Source organism: Morchella sextelata (assembly GCF_020137385.1).
Source record: "Morchella sextelata strain SCLS chromosome Unknown scls_4, whole genome shotgun sequence".
Taxonomy (NCBI): Eukaryota; Fungi; Ascomycota; class Pezizomycetes; order Pezizales; family Morchellaceae; genus Morchella; species Morchella sextelata.
In genome coordinates, this window is record NW_025408619.1 from 453,364 (window position 1) to 467,313 (window position 13,950).

The 13,950-nt window shown below is 47.3% G+C and overlaps 3 protein-coding genes across 3 annotated transcripts; 2 read left to right on the forward strand and 1 right to left on the reverse strand.

The window, feature by feature from the left end:
- Positions 1 to 3,198: 3,198 nt before the first annotated feature.
- H6S33_010040 (uncharacterized protein) lies at positions 3,199 to 3,918 on the forward strand (the record flags this gene model as incomplete). Its single annotated transcript, XM_044841382.1, has 3 exons — positions 3,199 to 3,474; positions 3,536 to 3,803; positions 3,878 to 3,918. 3 exons carry the CDS (start codon positions 3,199 to 3,201, stop codon positions 3,916 to 3,918), a joined length of 585 nt encoding a protein of 194 aa, XP_044697183.1.
- A 1,852-nt stretch (positions 3,919 to 5,770) lies between these two features.
- Positions 5,771 to 8,116, reverse strand: H6S33_010041 (uncharacterized protein; the record flags this gene model as incomplete). The annotated part of the gene is made up of 1 exon (XM_044841383.1): positions 5,771 to 8,116. The coding sequence occupies one exon, from the start codon at positions 8,114 to 8,116 to the stop codon at positions 5,771 to 5,773; it is 2,346 nt and encodes a 781-aa protein (XP_044697184.1).
- A 2,617-nt stretch (positions 8,117 to 10,733) lies between these two features.
- Positions 10,734 to 12,350, forward strand: H6S33_010042 (uncharacterized protein; the record flags this gene model as incomplete). The annotated part of the gene is made up of 4 exons (XM_044841384.1): positions 10,734 to 10,928; positions 11,166 to 11,292; positions 11,375 to 11,894; positions 11,951 to 12,350. The coding sequence occupies 4 exons, from the start codon at positions 10,734 to 10,736 to the stop codon at positions 12,348 to 12,350; spliced, it is 1,242 nt and encodes a 413-aa protein (XP_044697185.1).
- Between the last annotated feature and the right edge of the window lie 1,600 nt (positions 12,351 to 13,950).

Consider the following 13,950-nt stretch of genomic DNA (forward strand, 5'->3'; position numbering starts at 1 on the left):
CATAGAAAAATAAATATATGTGCAGCTGAGATCTAGAACCCGGTCTCATACTTTATGGTTATCCCGGATAGCCCTTTGCACTAATGCCGTTGACAATAAACTAGCATACCCGTCAGTTACGTGATTTACAGTGTCAATGAGTATCGGTACCTTCGATCTTTGGTAATATTGTTAATTCAGTTACCTATCCAGTCCCCTAGGGTACGAGTGAGAGGGTATGTCGCTAATAGAAAATTGTCTTGATACCAAACTAACCTGATGTTATTTTTTGGCTGATGTCTCCTTGATGGGTATTTGTGCCAGAATTGAGTACATGGAGTCGATCACAAATAAGACAAGATCATCCTGTCGTTATCTTTCCAATTGCACATGCGAGATGAACCATGTAAATGAGCTGTCGTTGGAATAAAACGCCTGGCTATCCATGTTATCTCTAGTCGTGAGAGGAGCATATCCGCTTTTGGAAACTTGAAGACCACCTATATGCTAGTTGTAATTCTTTAGTAAACAACAAGACCTTTACTGTGGATTGAAACGAGCCAGATATATGGTTTCGGGCTAGCTCGGCATGTTGCCTAGATTAGTCGGACCAATAGCCTACAGAGATAGATCCATTAATATTAGTCTCATTCCATCCCATCTTCATCTCAATCTCTACGTCGATTGATAAATTTTTTCAACACGAAACAGCAACTCGGCAGCAGATAAAATTCTCCGCCTAAGAATGATCATAGACTCCTCACATACGTCGTGTAATGGATCCGCGGAACCGGACCTCATAAACCTAACGATCACTGAATCGGCCAGAGACAGACGAAACGAAAATTGGAGAAGGTGGGTGTTTGGAATTTTGCGAGGTGGGGGGAGAGGGGGCTGTCACTCCATTTTCCAATATACCAGGGCCTAGGGCCTTTTCTCCGGTAAAGTATACAGTTACAGTCAGTTTAATTACCCGATATGATCAAAACCACCTCCGGTCGAAATTGTGGTATGCTAATCACAGATATCACTCGGATCCGGTTTCGTGTGCTTGCCGAGATAGAACCAAGATTCGGAGTGATTTGATTTATTCATAGACACCTCCCACGCCCGCAGGTCATGGGATAGGGCAAATCGCAAAGTGGTGTCATGACACGATTCATGTACCTATCTATGTCCGGACACGTACACGGTCTCATTGGTATTTGAAAAGCCAGATATCCAGCGGTACCAATATACAAGAGATGGATTATCTCTTTGATTTCAAGCGCTGAATCTCATTCTTGCCCATTATCTCTCGTGGAGTAGAGGGCTAATCTTCTGTTTTTAACCTTGTTTGAGAATCGAGTGATAAGCTGTGCAGAAGGGCTTGCGGGCATGGTGCTTGCTGGTCCGAATTCAACACCAAATATACGGAAATTTCTTGTCGGGGATCACCTTCACGCATGGACCTGGTATTTTTGTGGCGGCTCACCGGTTTACAGCCCTTTTCAAGACTCAAATAGCTGGAAACAAGACGCTCAAGCCGGACAAGTCTCGTCTCGCTAAAGGGAGCACGTATTGTTCTTTCTGCCTTGTTATCACAAACACGCATTACGACCACTAGTATGAATAAGGTAATTTAACCCCGATTACTTTCTACCGCTGTGATTTATCATGACAATTGACAAGAATATATGCAAATGGATTGTCAGAAAACCAATTGAGTTACGATAATAACAGTCAGTCACCCTGGGCAGTACTATTATCACATGTAAGGCAGCAACTAGGGAGAACTATCAAGTACAGCAGCGATCAGCCGAGCATTCTCAAAATACTTGACAGCATATTATATGCTGTACGTTTCACTATCAACAATTGTGGAGCCGGATTTGGTCTGATATTACTATTCGCATGTCTCGCCCGCGTACAGATCGGCAGCCTTGTGTGTCAGCTGCCCCAGTCCTCATAGGCTTGCCCTCGTGGCTAGCTTGGACCTAGTTATTGGGTACGGGATGATAGAAATGGGACGAAACTGTAGATGGTGATCTCGAGTTCTACTATACATACGTCGGAGAGCTAGCCTATCAGGCACTTGGGGTGTATACATCGACCACCTCTTGGGCAGAATAGAAACTTTAGGCCAACGATCAATTTTGAAAATTGCTATATATTTGCCACCCAGCAAAACGGTTCCCGCAACTAGCAGTTTTGAACCTATTTTTGTATGGGGATCGACATGGAACCATCAATTTTGCTACCCGCAACCATCAATTTTGCAACCAGCATTTTCAAAATTGATGGTTGGCCTAAAATTTCTAATGAGGAAGGAGGATACAATTTATACGGGTGGTTGCCAAGTTGCCTGGCTGAGGAATATTCACTGTTAGAGAAATGATCGGTGTGAACCAGCTAGGCAAGCAGAATCTGAGCCAGATGTTGCTGGGAGATATCGTAACTGCGAGTCTACAAAAACAGTTCTAGCACGTGTAGAGATATAAACCGTTAAAACTTGAGGACTTTCACATCTTAATGAATTATGCATCTTGTGGGACAAAGTCTGTTGAAACCTCAAGGCGTCTTTGCATCGCAATTGCCTTTGTGTTCAGAGTTTGTCATTTCAGGCAGAGCTATTGAAGATTCTTCAAGGTGCGGGCAGCTTCTAGGATTCCACGCGTATGTATAAGAAACCACCGCAGGCCCAGCACTAAAAAGAAGCAAACGGATACCAACTAGGCAGTTGCATGCAGCAATTGACTAATAAATAATTAACTCATGTGTAGTAGGTAGAGGTACATTTCCCGTATACGACAAAATCCCCCTTACAGCATGCGCCAAAGTGTCATTACCAAAATCAGACACCCGTTTTTCCTGCAGTCATGTCAGTCGTACAAATAAAAGCACTTGTTTTATGCTGAAATACGGGACCAATCAGTACCATCTTTTCTGTCGTTGGGATTAGAACCCCATGATTTAGGAAAGCTTCCGTGACCTAGAGTGAGCAAGTGGGGCTACTTGAGGCAAAGTGCAATAATCCCCCCACAAAGCACAGGGTACGGTAGACAGAGAGTCTAGCCCCACGATCCCGTTCTCGACCCGCCAGGTCCCTGAAAATTTAAGTTTTACCTGCGGCTCCGCGTGGGGGGAGCGTGAGGATCTATTCTTGGCAGCAGGGGCGAGCCGCGACTCATCTAACGTCACTCGTCAAACCTCAATTGAATTTTCAAAACCTCCGAAACAATGAAGCTCCTACTCCGTCTCGGCAGCAGGGTCTCGGCCCGTTCCATGATCCCAAGACTTCCCCAATTGGCGAGGACGAGGGCATTCACAATATCACACAGCACCTACTATGCACGGAAGGTTCCGCACCGCGCTGCTACGCTGAACAAATTCCGGCAGCAGGAGAGCATAGCGAGCATCAGCCACACCGAGGAAATTGACTACGATGCGCTGCTCGAGGAGAAGCTCATGCAGAATGCAGAGGCGTTGGAGAATGTTACGGATGAGCAGCTGGCGGTACTTGACTACTCCCCGCCTGCACGCCCACCGCCATCACCACCGCTGACATGAAAAGTAGTACTGGGACTCGGAAGGGTTTGGAAAGCTGCTCTCGGAGTGCCCGGCGATAGCGCTCAATATTCAGGTCCCTCCTGGAGCACCCGTAGCGGAGGTGGACGACGAGATGGCGGCGGACCTGGCGGTAGAGCTGTATTTCGCTGGGTATCTGGCGGAGTTGATGCAGTCGCTGGACGCGCAGGAGAGGTTTGCGGAAATGATGACGAAATTGATCGAGGAGTCGATCCCGGTTATCAAGGAGGGATTAAGAATTGGCTGGTTGGCTCCGGGTAGGTTTCCCTCTGTGTGTGGTTTTTTTTTTTTTTTTGTGGAAATCTTTGCTGATCTAGGGTTGCCGGAGTAGTGGATAAGAAAGTGGCTGCTGTACTGGATAGTGGGGCATAATTGTGCTTGCTATGGACGGACTTGAGTTGTGGTGTTCCGACTCCTTTTAGTGGCTACTACTTCAAAGTCTCAGGAATGCCTTTGAATAAAAACACTTGGTAGTTATTAGACACCAGTACTTCCAGAAACTATTCGGGATACAGGAAAATATGAGGTATCAAATCCTGGTTGAACACCGGAAAGATAAAATACCCACATTGTAATGGGATGGTTGCTATCTGCCTACATATCATGAAGGCAAGCACGCATTGAAAGTTTGAAACCGAATATCTGGAAACCATAAACTGAGCACTCTGGGGCTCCTCATGCAATCCTCCCCAACAAGTTACTGCGTATTGGGATCCCATGGTGATGTTCTTCCAGATGATGTAGGAGGATAATAGCATGTAGATTCGTCAGTCGTCAGTCATTAGGCACCATTGCCCACTCCTCGTGATAACCGGGGAGAACAGAAACGCCAAATCGCAGAAAGGGTCCCGCAACCACATATGATCCGCCGAGGAAGAACCTTACGTTCTCATACTGTAAGGAATACCTCTTCGGGGGATCAAGGAGATAATAATGATAAAAATGCCTCAACAAATCAATCAATCAACAAAAATACCCCGTGAGATTCAATGAATTAAATAAAAAAAAACGTGTGATTCCGTAAACTACCGAGTGATAATTTATGATGCACACACCAACCGGCCAAACAAGTGTAGTTAAAAACACCGTCCACATATACGATAAGTAGCACGACAAACCCCAACACGGCTGAGCCATGTATGATGATGGACCACAACACACGACCAACCCTAACACAAACCGGACGTAGGTTTGAATCGTATATACACCGATTGGCCAGCGGTAACACCTTCGCCATCTCGATCCTAGTAACTAAAACCTCCCTCCGGGGACACAGGCCACAATTCAAATGCCTGGCCATCCCCCACAAGCGGGGTGGGTTTTTGGGGAGGGACGATAACTAGGGCCGAGTATCACAACCCGTTTATCGTAGGAGCGCAAAGAACACCAAAACACAAGATCCAACTCTCGATCTCTACACACAAGCTTATAATTAAGCACCACCCTACCACAATACCACCATACCACCGTAGCACCGTAGCACCAACGAGAAACCCCGCTGCTGCGACCCTTGAATCCAAATATTGCTATGGCCGGCCCCGCGGCGGGATTTGTGGCACCACGTGCAGCGGAGAAGGGGTCTTTGTTTGGTACTTTCCTCCGGCCGGGCTCGGCGCGATGAAGGGTACAAGATGTGTGAGCTCTCGGAGCCATAGTGTAGAGCACCTTTGGCATCGCCGGTGACCCCTTCTGCTAGAGGTGACTGTCTACAGCCCTAACCCTGGAGTGTTGGTGGCTGCATGTACCTATATGACTGTGTTCGGCGTTTGAGGTTGGTATGTTGCTTTGGAATGTTGCGAGTGCAGGATGGGCTTGGGTGGTGTTGGGCTGGGAGTGCTGGGTGGAGATAAGTTATTGCAATGCGAATTGCGGGATTTTGACATGAGATGGGTCCCCCCGAGTATGTGCAGAAACCGATCCGCAGACGCACCTCGAGAACGGCGACTGTTTGTCTCCAGACCGGGCTCTGGAGTTGTGGTTAATGGTAAGTAATATCGATTATGCGTATTAAACCGGTGCTTCTAATGCTACATATAATCTACGTCTATAAATGAATAAATGGGAAATGCAAGGAAAGAAAGAGAACCATGCACCCAATATTCCACAAACATGCATCATTCACCCCATATATCCGATTTGCAGAACCCCCCCCCCCCCCCCCCCCAATAAAAAAGTCTCTCAAACAAAAATCAAAAGACGCTGATACTCATGCGAATCATGCACATCACAATCCCTTGATGGGATGCATAAACACACCCTTCAAACACATCCTCCCGCGCTCCCTATCCCACGCCTCTCCACCATCGTTATGCGCCTCCCCGCCCAACCACCGCGTCCACAGCACTGCCGGAAAGCCCGAGACGTAGAACCACGTACTGCCGAGAAAGTTGTACTGGTTCGCCTCGCCAAACACGGTCTGGCCGCCGTAGACACCCATGTTGAATGTCTTCTCGAGATGCTCGGCGGGCCACTGTCGGTCGATGTAGGTGGGGTGCGGGACAAAAACAGCCTTGAGGCCGTGCTGGAAGGCGCATGATGCGGGCCACATCTCGGAGAACATGGTGTGGCCCTGCACGGCGTTCTCCCAGTGCATGCGGTTGAGGAGCCGCCGGGAGAGGCGGGAGATGGCGACGATTGCGGTGCGACGGGGCGGGCCGGTGGGCGTTCCCGGGGGTGGTGGGGAAGGCTCTTTGAGGCGGTCTTTGCGCGGGTCTTGGTTGTAGCGGTAGGAGGCTTCTGTATAGGTTCCATAGCCGGTGGTGTCGGGACTGAGACCCCAGTCAGTGCCCTCGGGGTCGAATATGGGGTTCATTGTGAGGAGATCGGCGTCTTCGCCGACTCCCCATTCTGCGTTTACGTCCTCTTCAGCCGTTGCGAAAGGTGGGACGGGGTCGTCGGGGTGAATGGTGACTGTCTCGACTTGCGGTGGGCCCCAGATGCTAGAGTTTTTGGGTATAGTCTTGGAAATTGTTTCCGAGAAGTTGGCGTAGCTGCCGTGAACTTCGGGAATATAAAAGCGTTCGTTACGCTCCCAAAGGTGCTTACGTGGCTGCTTCTTCGCCCAGGACGATATCTGCTCGAAGAACTGGTACCAATGGCCCGTGTAGCGCGCATCGACTTCCAAGTTCCAGAAAAACTCGTATTCCTGGTGGCGGTGCGCGAACCACTGGACTGGCATGAAGGTGCTACGGTACACACCGTGTAGTGGGAGTTCTCTGTACTTCCACGGATCCATTCTCGCATAAATGGATCCCATCATGGCTTCGTTCCATAGTTCTGCAATTCCCCAGAATTCTTCTGGGACATTTTCTTGGAGAACCTGTCGGTAAACTTCATTGTCGGACCAGATGGGGACCTTGTTGTCCTTGGAGTGAACGAGTAAGTGGATACTGTATTCTCCACCGGTGTTGATGGATAACTCAGAGATGAGGGATCGAAGGAATGCAATGTCGCCGGCGCTGTATTGGTAACCGGTCCAGGTCCGGACAAGAACTGCGGTCCGCGGAACGTGTTTCTTTTGCTTGTGAAACCCGCCACCGGGCATGCCTCGTGCCTTTAAAGTGCTATGTTCCCGGTCCTCTACAACATTGACGGCCATATAATCTTCACTCGGGTACAAAGTATCCTTTGTCTCCACATTTTCGAACCGGCCTTTATTTTTCTCATAACAGCTCTTTTGAAGTGTGCCCCAATCAACACCTCTCCAATCGATTCTCTTGAATGGCATTTTGCCCGGTCCCCAGCCAGTCTCTATATCGGTCTCATTATCACCACCGTCATACACGGCTTCTCCCAAACCGCCCTTAAAATCTTCGTATCCATATCCATATGTGCCATATCTGCCATACCGGTCATAACACACATCATCATTGATACCTAATAATCTATGCGACCCGAAGATCGGCGCAGGCATACCCTCCGGTGCACCATCGAAAACTCTAATCTCTGGTCGACCTCTTGTCTCTCCCGAGTTCTCGTCTTCGTCAAATGAGCACTCTTTGTACTCCCCTTCCCAAGTCCGCCGGTATTCGTCATGGTCGTACTTAGGATACGGACTAAACGCCCTACTTCCGGCGGTCTTTCCGCCGCCGGTTACTGCATCTGGCCGTGATGACCCTAGGACCAATTCTCGCTCATGCGCAAGACGCGGTGGGTACTCGGGGACATTCATATCGCTGTTGGCAAGGCTGAATAGACCTTTATAGTAGTTCTTGAGGAACGGAAATGTCTCCGGCCTTGGAGGCGGTGGAGTAAGATTGGGAGAGAAGGATTCTTCTGCGTTATCTGACGAAATCGTGGGCGGTCTCGAGGGCGAGGCTCCACCGACTGAGAATATAATAACGAGAAACATAAAGACTGTCATGGAAATGAGGATGCGTGTGAATGTGCGCCGACCGGCGAATGGGGGGCGGCGCGGCGTGGAAGGCCATGATAATTTGCTGGATTCGAGATCGGATATGGGGTCTAGAGGGACTTCTGTGGGAGGGGGAGGAGGGACGAAGCCGGGCGGTCGTGCGCGACGAGGCGGAGGAGGGTGGAATGTATCCTGGAGGCTTTTCCACCAACCCATTGTGAAGTTGGCAATTTTGCAATGCCTTTCGATCTGTGCCTGTTAGTGATTATGATGCGGTTTCCCGAGGCTCGGAATGGTTACATACGGAAAACTGCTAGTTATCGAGTTCGTTTTAGCGTATAGCAGGCGAAACCAGTTAATTGTATGTCAACTTAAGTTTGAGTTCCCGATAGCATTGATTGTTTTGAACGTTTAACGCTGACTTTTCTGTTGTCTTAAAGCGTTTTTGTAGCTGACTTGACATGCTAACTCAGGGGTTCCCCACTAATAAAACACACTAACGTGTCTAGCGTCTTGCCTTATTGTTGTTTCGCGTGGACGAAGGATATCTAAATTAGAGGGAACCAGGTAAACTGATTATCATAGATTCGTCGTCTGGACTGCCTTTTGTGGAGTAGAAAAGGTCAAAGAGGTCCTTTAAGGAAATGCAGGCGCTGCCGATCCAATCAAGCTCTGCATATCCATTCCTCTTTTTCGGCGTTCGGGTTTTAGACCTTCCTTGTTGCCGCAAAAGAAGGAATTGAAAGTTCGATGATCGCCACTGAGGAATGTTTTAGGGTTTTGTTTTTTCCCGGTGAATAGTTTTTGTGTTGAGGTAAATAATTTGGAGTTCGACGATCACATGTGCTCATCTAGCTAGACATCTGTTGCTACAGCAACAGCATGAGCTATCTATATGCGGTGACATATGCATGCCCTAACAACCGCTTCCGCTTTTCGGCGAGATGTACCCATCCAGGAGGCCATTAGTGGACGATCTGAAAGTAGTAATCAGTACGGATTGTTCTGAATATTTGTGAGTGCTCTTGCTACCTAAGTAGAGTACTAGTTCAAGAGATATCGAGATATCGCTTTATGAATCCACTAGTGGTTGGCCCGGTGTTACCACTGCAAAGAGTAATTCACGACCTACATGTAGATATCAGTACGTTTTTAACCTAGTACCGTGCGAGACCGAGAGATGGGTCATTGGCATGCAAATTTGGTTAACAAATTTGGTTGTGATTAGGCCAAATACGTTACTGGTAACAATGATCATGGATATAACTTTTAGGAGATGCCCACAGTAGATATGTATGTTATCTGCAGTAGAGTAGATTCACGATGTACCACTGATCCTACTTGCAGGCCAAGCAAAGACTGTTCTCCTGAGCTTCTGGAAGCAATGCCTACAACTGGCAATAGATTAGTCTTAATGACGACATAGAGTGAACAGTGTATAAATGCGCTCAGCTTGAGCTAGGAGGTTTTCAATTGTGATAAAAATTGTAGCATGTACGTACGTATCTACCTACAGTTGTCACTTGAGTCTATCCAACCGTGGTTTGTGCAGTACGCCTTGCCTTTAGGCGATTCGGACAAATGCCTGCTCGATTCAAAGCCACAGTTTGTTGGACTGTGATCGAATATGTAGAGGTGCATAAATTGCGGTTTCTTGTGCTCTTCTCGTTTATATGTAAGTTGTACTCTAATGGGTAGTCAGCTCGCAATTGGGTAACCTGCCCCTGTACAGTGCGCATGATATATATCACAATCAGCTATACCCAGGCTTCTTTGCAATTTTCTCACATTAATCTTTGAAACTTCGAACATCACGCGAGCAGGTTATGTCGCTAAACACTTTTAAGTGGTTGAGGAGGAGGAGAGCTCAGACAAACAAAGGTTGCAACTGGAGAACTGGTCACGTTACTGATAATTAAAATGCGCAGTCGGGATCGAGGTGAGCTATGTAATATATCAAGTTTACCATCCATTGACATGTGCATTAAGGTGATGATCTGGACAGCTTTTATGGACACGATTGTAGAGCCCCACATTTTTTGTAATCCGCGGTATTCAGAGTAAAAAAACCCTACTCTAATAAACCCCGCCAGCGGCAATTCCCACGGACCATGGCTACCTACAAAACAAGCAATCAACCATGGGACGGCCACATCGACTAGTACATAGCCAGAGTTGGTACCATGGTGGTCCTCTAGAGTACCCACTAGTACATACATGTAGGTAATGTACAGGTCGGATTAGAATTTCGAACCTCTTCTTGTCAGGTAACTCAGGGGTACAGCAGAACATCTTATCCCATCCAAATGCAATGGCCACGCAAACCCATCCAAGGGATGCTCGAATGAACCGGGCACACCGGTGACATGGTATCAATGGCCACTCATTCCCCCCGATACATGAATCCCTCCCCACCACCATGAAGGAAATTATCCAGATGATATGGTCGGATCGGGCAGGGACGTCTGGGGGACGACTCGAGAATCAAAACTTGGGAGTGTGTTAGATCGGGGCACGAGACCCCGAGCCCTTTCTACTCTATATCCTCTTACCATTCTCTCCTTCTCCCTTTCTCTTACATCTACACCACGCCTACCCATCTACAGTATCATCACTTTCATCCTGAAATTTGGGTTCACGTTCAGTTAAGCAATAGTGAAATTCGCTTTTCTAAAACTTGCACTCAATCCTGTTTCTGTTACCCATTCACTTGTAGCCCATTTCAGTGAGCTTGCTTCTGTGAACCTTCCCGTTGTCTTCCACTTGCTATCTCCTCTTGTCGTCATCTACTCTCGGTGTCTCAACCAAATCCGTAACAAATTATCCAGTCGAAATGTCTTCATCCAAACCAACTCTACAAGCTCTGGCGAAAATGGAGCAGCTTCCAGTACTTCCACTATCCTATAGCCCAGCAAATTCAGATGATTCAGCAAAACATCTGGTGTATACTTTACTGCCCCAGTGGGACCCCGCCAACGGAGGAAGGGGCATCACCCTCGTGAGATTCACAGATGGAATCACTAACACTGTATGTTGAAGCCTATTCTGTGTTTTTGTTGGGTATTGTAATTTGCTTTTTTGAGGCGAACTCAACGGGTTTCCCTGCATCTCCTGCCTTAGTGCGATTTGCATGTGAAAGTTCATGATCCCTACAACAGTGGATCGATCTGAATGATTGAGCAAGCAGAACTCTTTGATATCCGATTGTCATTGACTTTGGCTCTGAATTTCCGACCTATGCTAACTGAAATACCCTGGTGAATAGCTTCTTAAATGTGTCCACAATCCTCCAGAGGGTGTGTCCCCAGCCGAGGCGAAGAAGCTTGCAGATGAGGAGTCGGTCCTCTTGCGCGCATATGGGAGAGACACCAGCATCCTGATTGATCGTGAACGTAAGCTTCCGTATATATCTAGCTTTAGCTATCTCAAGAAGACGGTTTTCATTTCGCAAGAATGTCGATTAACAGAGAACAGGCGAATGCGCATCCCACCTTCTCCTCTCCCGACACAATCTGGCGCCCGCACTCCTCGCACGCTTCGAAAATGGTCTACTCTACAAATTCGTTGCCGGCAGAGTTTGCACGGTCCCGGAGATGTCCCAGCCCAGCATTTGGAAGGCTGTTGCCGCACGAATGGGTGAATGGCACGGCACTCTTCCGACTAGCACTACCCCGCCGCCATCTCCGGCCTCGTCGAGCTCAGCTTCTTCATCTGAACCAGACGTGACTCTCTGGAATGTGTTGCAGAAATGGATCAGCGCATTGCCAGACGCGAGCAAGTCCCAGAAGGAGAGGAAGGAGTTGCTCCAAAAAGAGCTGGATTTACTGCAATTGGGAGAGGATGAAGGCGGATTCAACATCAAGGGACAGGATGGTGGAATGGGAGTCGTAGTTGGGCATTGCGATTTGCTGAACGGAAATGTCATCATATTGCCCGAGGATGACGGCGTTACATCTGCGGGCGGGAATACGAAGGTTCATTTTATCGATTACGAGTAGGTTCTCACTTTTAATGATCCATTAAGGATTATGGGTTGTTAACAAGTAACAGATATTCTACCCCCTGTGAGCGTGCTTTCGACATCGCCAACCACTTCGCTGAATGGGGCGGTTTTGATTGCGATTACAATCTCCTTCCAACTCGCTCTACTCGTCGCGAGTTCATCAAGCATTACCTTCAGAGCTTTCATCAGCACCGCAACTGCTTTCACAGCGCGACTCTGGAAGCTGAAATTGAGAGCCTCATGACCGAGGTAGATCTGTTCAGAGGTGTTCCAGGATTTTACTGGGGTATCTGGGCACTCATCCAGGCCGAGATCAGTCAAATCCACTTCGACTATAAAGGATATGCTGAGATCAGGCTGGGCGAGTACTGGGATTGGAAAGCTGAGAAAGAGGGTACCAGGGTTGGAGAGATTGGTATCAGAGAAAAGAGATGGGCGATGGAGTAGGTCCAACACCCCACTCCTTCATTCAAAGAAGAAAGAGGATCTGGGTACTTTGGCAGCCGCAGGCAGCAAAGTCGATCTTCCATTATGTCTTTTTGAAGTAAAACGAACCATTTATTAACGTCTTTTCTTTTCTTTCTTTTTGGTCATGGTTTAAAATGGTGTTTCAACAACGGGGGTTTCTTTCTTCGACTTTTTAAAAACTGGACGGGTGGATGCCTTTCTGGTAATCGTTCTTCTTTTTTCTCATCTTTTGGCTTTAAGTTTTTTTTTTGGCATTTTCTTTACGATATTTCCTATATCTTTCTGTTCTCTGTTCTCTGTTGGCGGAAGGCGTAAGGTCTGTTTTTTCAACAATAACGACGGCCACGTTTGTGGGGCAGTTTTGTAGAGCATTTAGTAACTTCGGGCGGTATTCAATTCAATGATGAAGGTATCGTTATTTCTGTTCAAGAGGGCGAATAATATCTTTCGATATATGTAGAGTGCTATAATTTTATTCGGCTGAATATATTCAATCGAGTGAGAATTATACATAGTCATAAGATCTCACTCGTCCTTTTAAGCACCCCACTTAGTGTCTCGGCAAAGTCCAGGCTAAATTTCTGGAAATGCGACCATTGGCTTTCTTGAATACAGTAAGCGCAAAGTTTTGGCGATTTTGTGTTTTGATTGAAAAAGACAATAGTAAAAATTAAATATTATCGAACTCGTCACATCCGTATATTGTCTCGTTTCCATGCTTATTTTCAAGCCTTTCCAAGGAGTGGGCACGAGACCTCATGTAACAACCATTTCGAAAGAGGGGGAGAAAGTACCCTTGAGCAATCTATGATGTGATATGCTCATAACCTCGTGTCACTCAAGAAAACTACGCATATATATCATAAAATGAAATCATCAAGATTCCAGTTTGATAGGACTTCGATATCTCGATTAACCTACCTATCAGATCATGACAATATATCGAGGTGTTTTCCTAGATCTCATCTCGTTTTAAAGCCGAGACAGTACTGCAGTCCAACCACCTATCAAAGCCTTTCATGGTGCCCTGCGGTCTAGATTTGCTGCAACTGGTGGTCGTGAACAGAAAGTCCTTGGCTGCGTTTTCTTTCTCAATGGAAAAATTATCAAAACGGGTTATTGGCGTTTCGGGGGTGGAATAACATTTCCCCGTAACTCCTCGGATGCAGGGACTTGTCGTGAATGTACTGATCGGCGGAAACCCCGCGAATTATAACCTACCCCGGGTTTTGAACTCTAGTTAACCTTTGGATGTCTTTGAGGTGCGCCTCAGTGGAAACAATTGTCTCGGCGTGGTTGGGTCCTGGATTGGGTATCCTACTGGAATACTTTGTATCACACCCCGTGGTACGTACCCCCCCCCAACCCCGGTCTGAGCTAGGGACGTGTCTTGTCTGACATTACAAGACTCAGGTCAATCGCATAAATACAACGACATTCCATATTCCAGGTTCCAAATTGATCAAGTACTTATTGCACTCTACAATATTGTGGACTTCGACATGATAGAAAGCCCACTTGAAGATCTTGGCCACGCGCGGGCCAATATTAGTTCTGGTTCGGGTATGCACGTACTTAC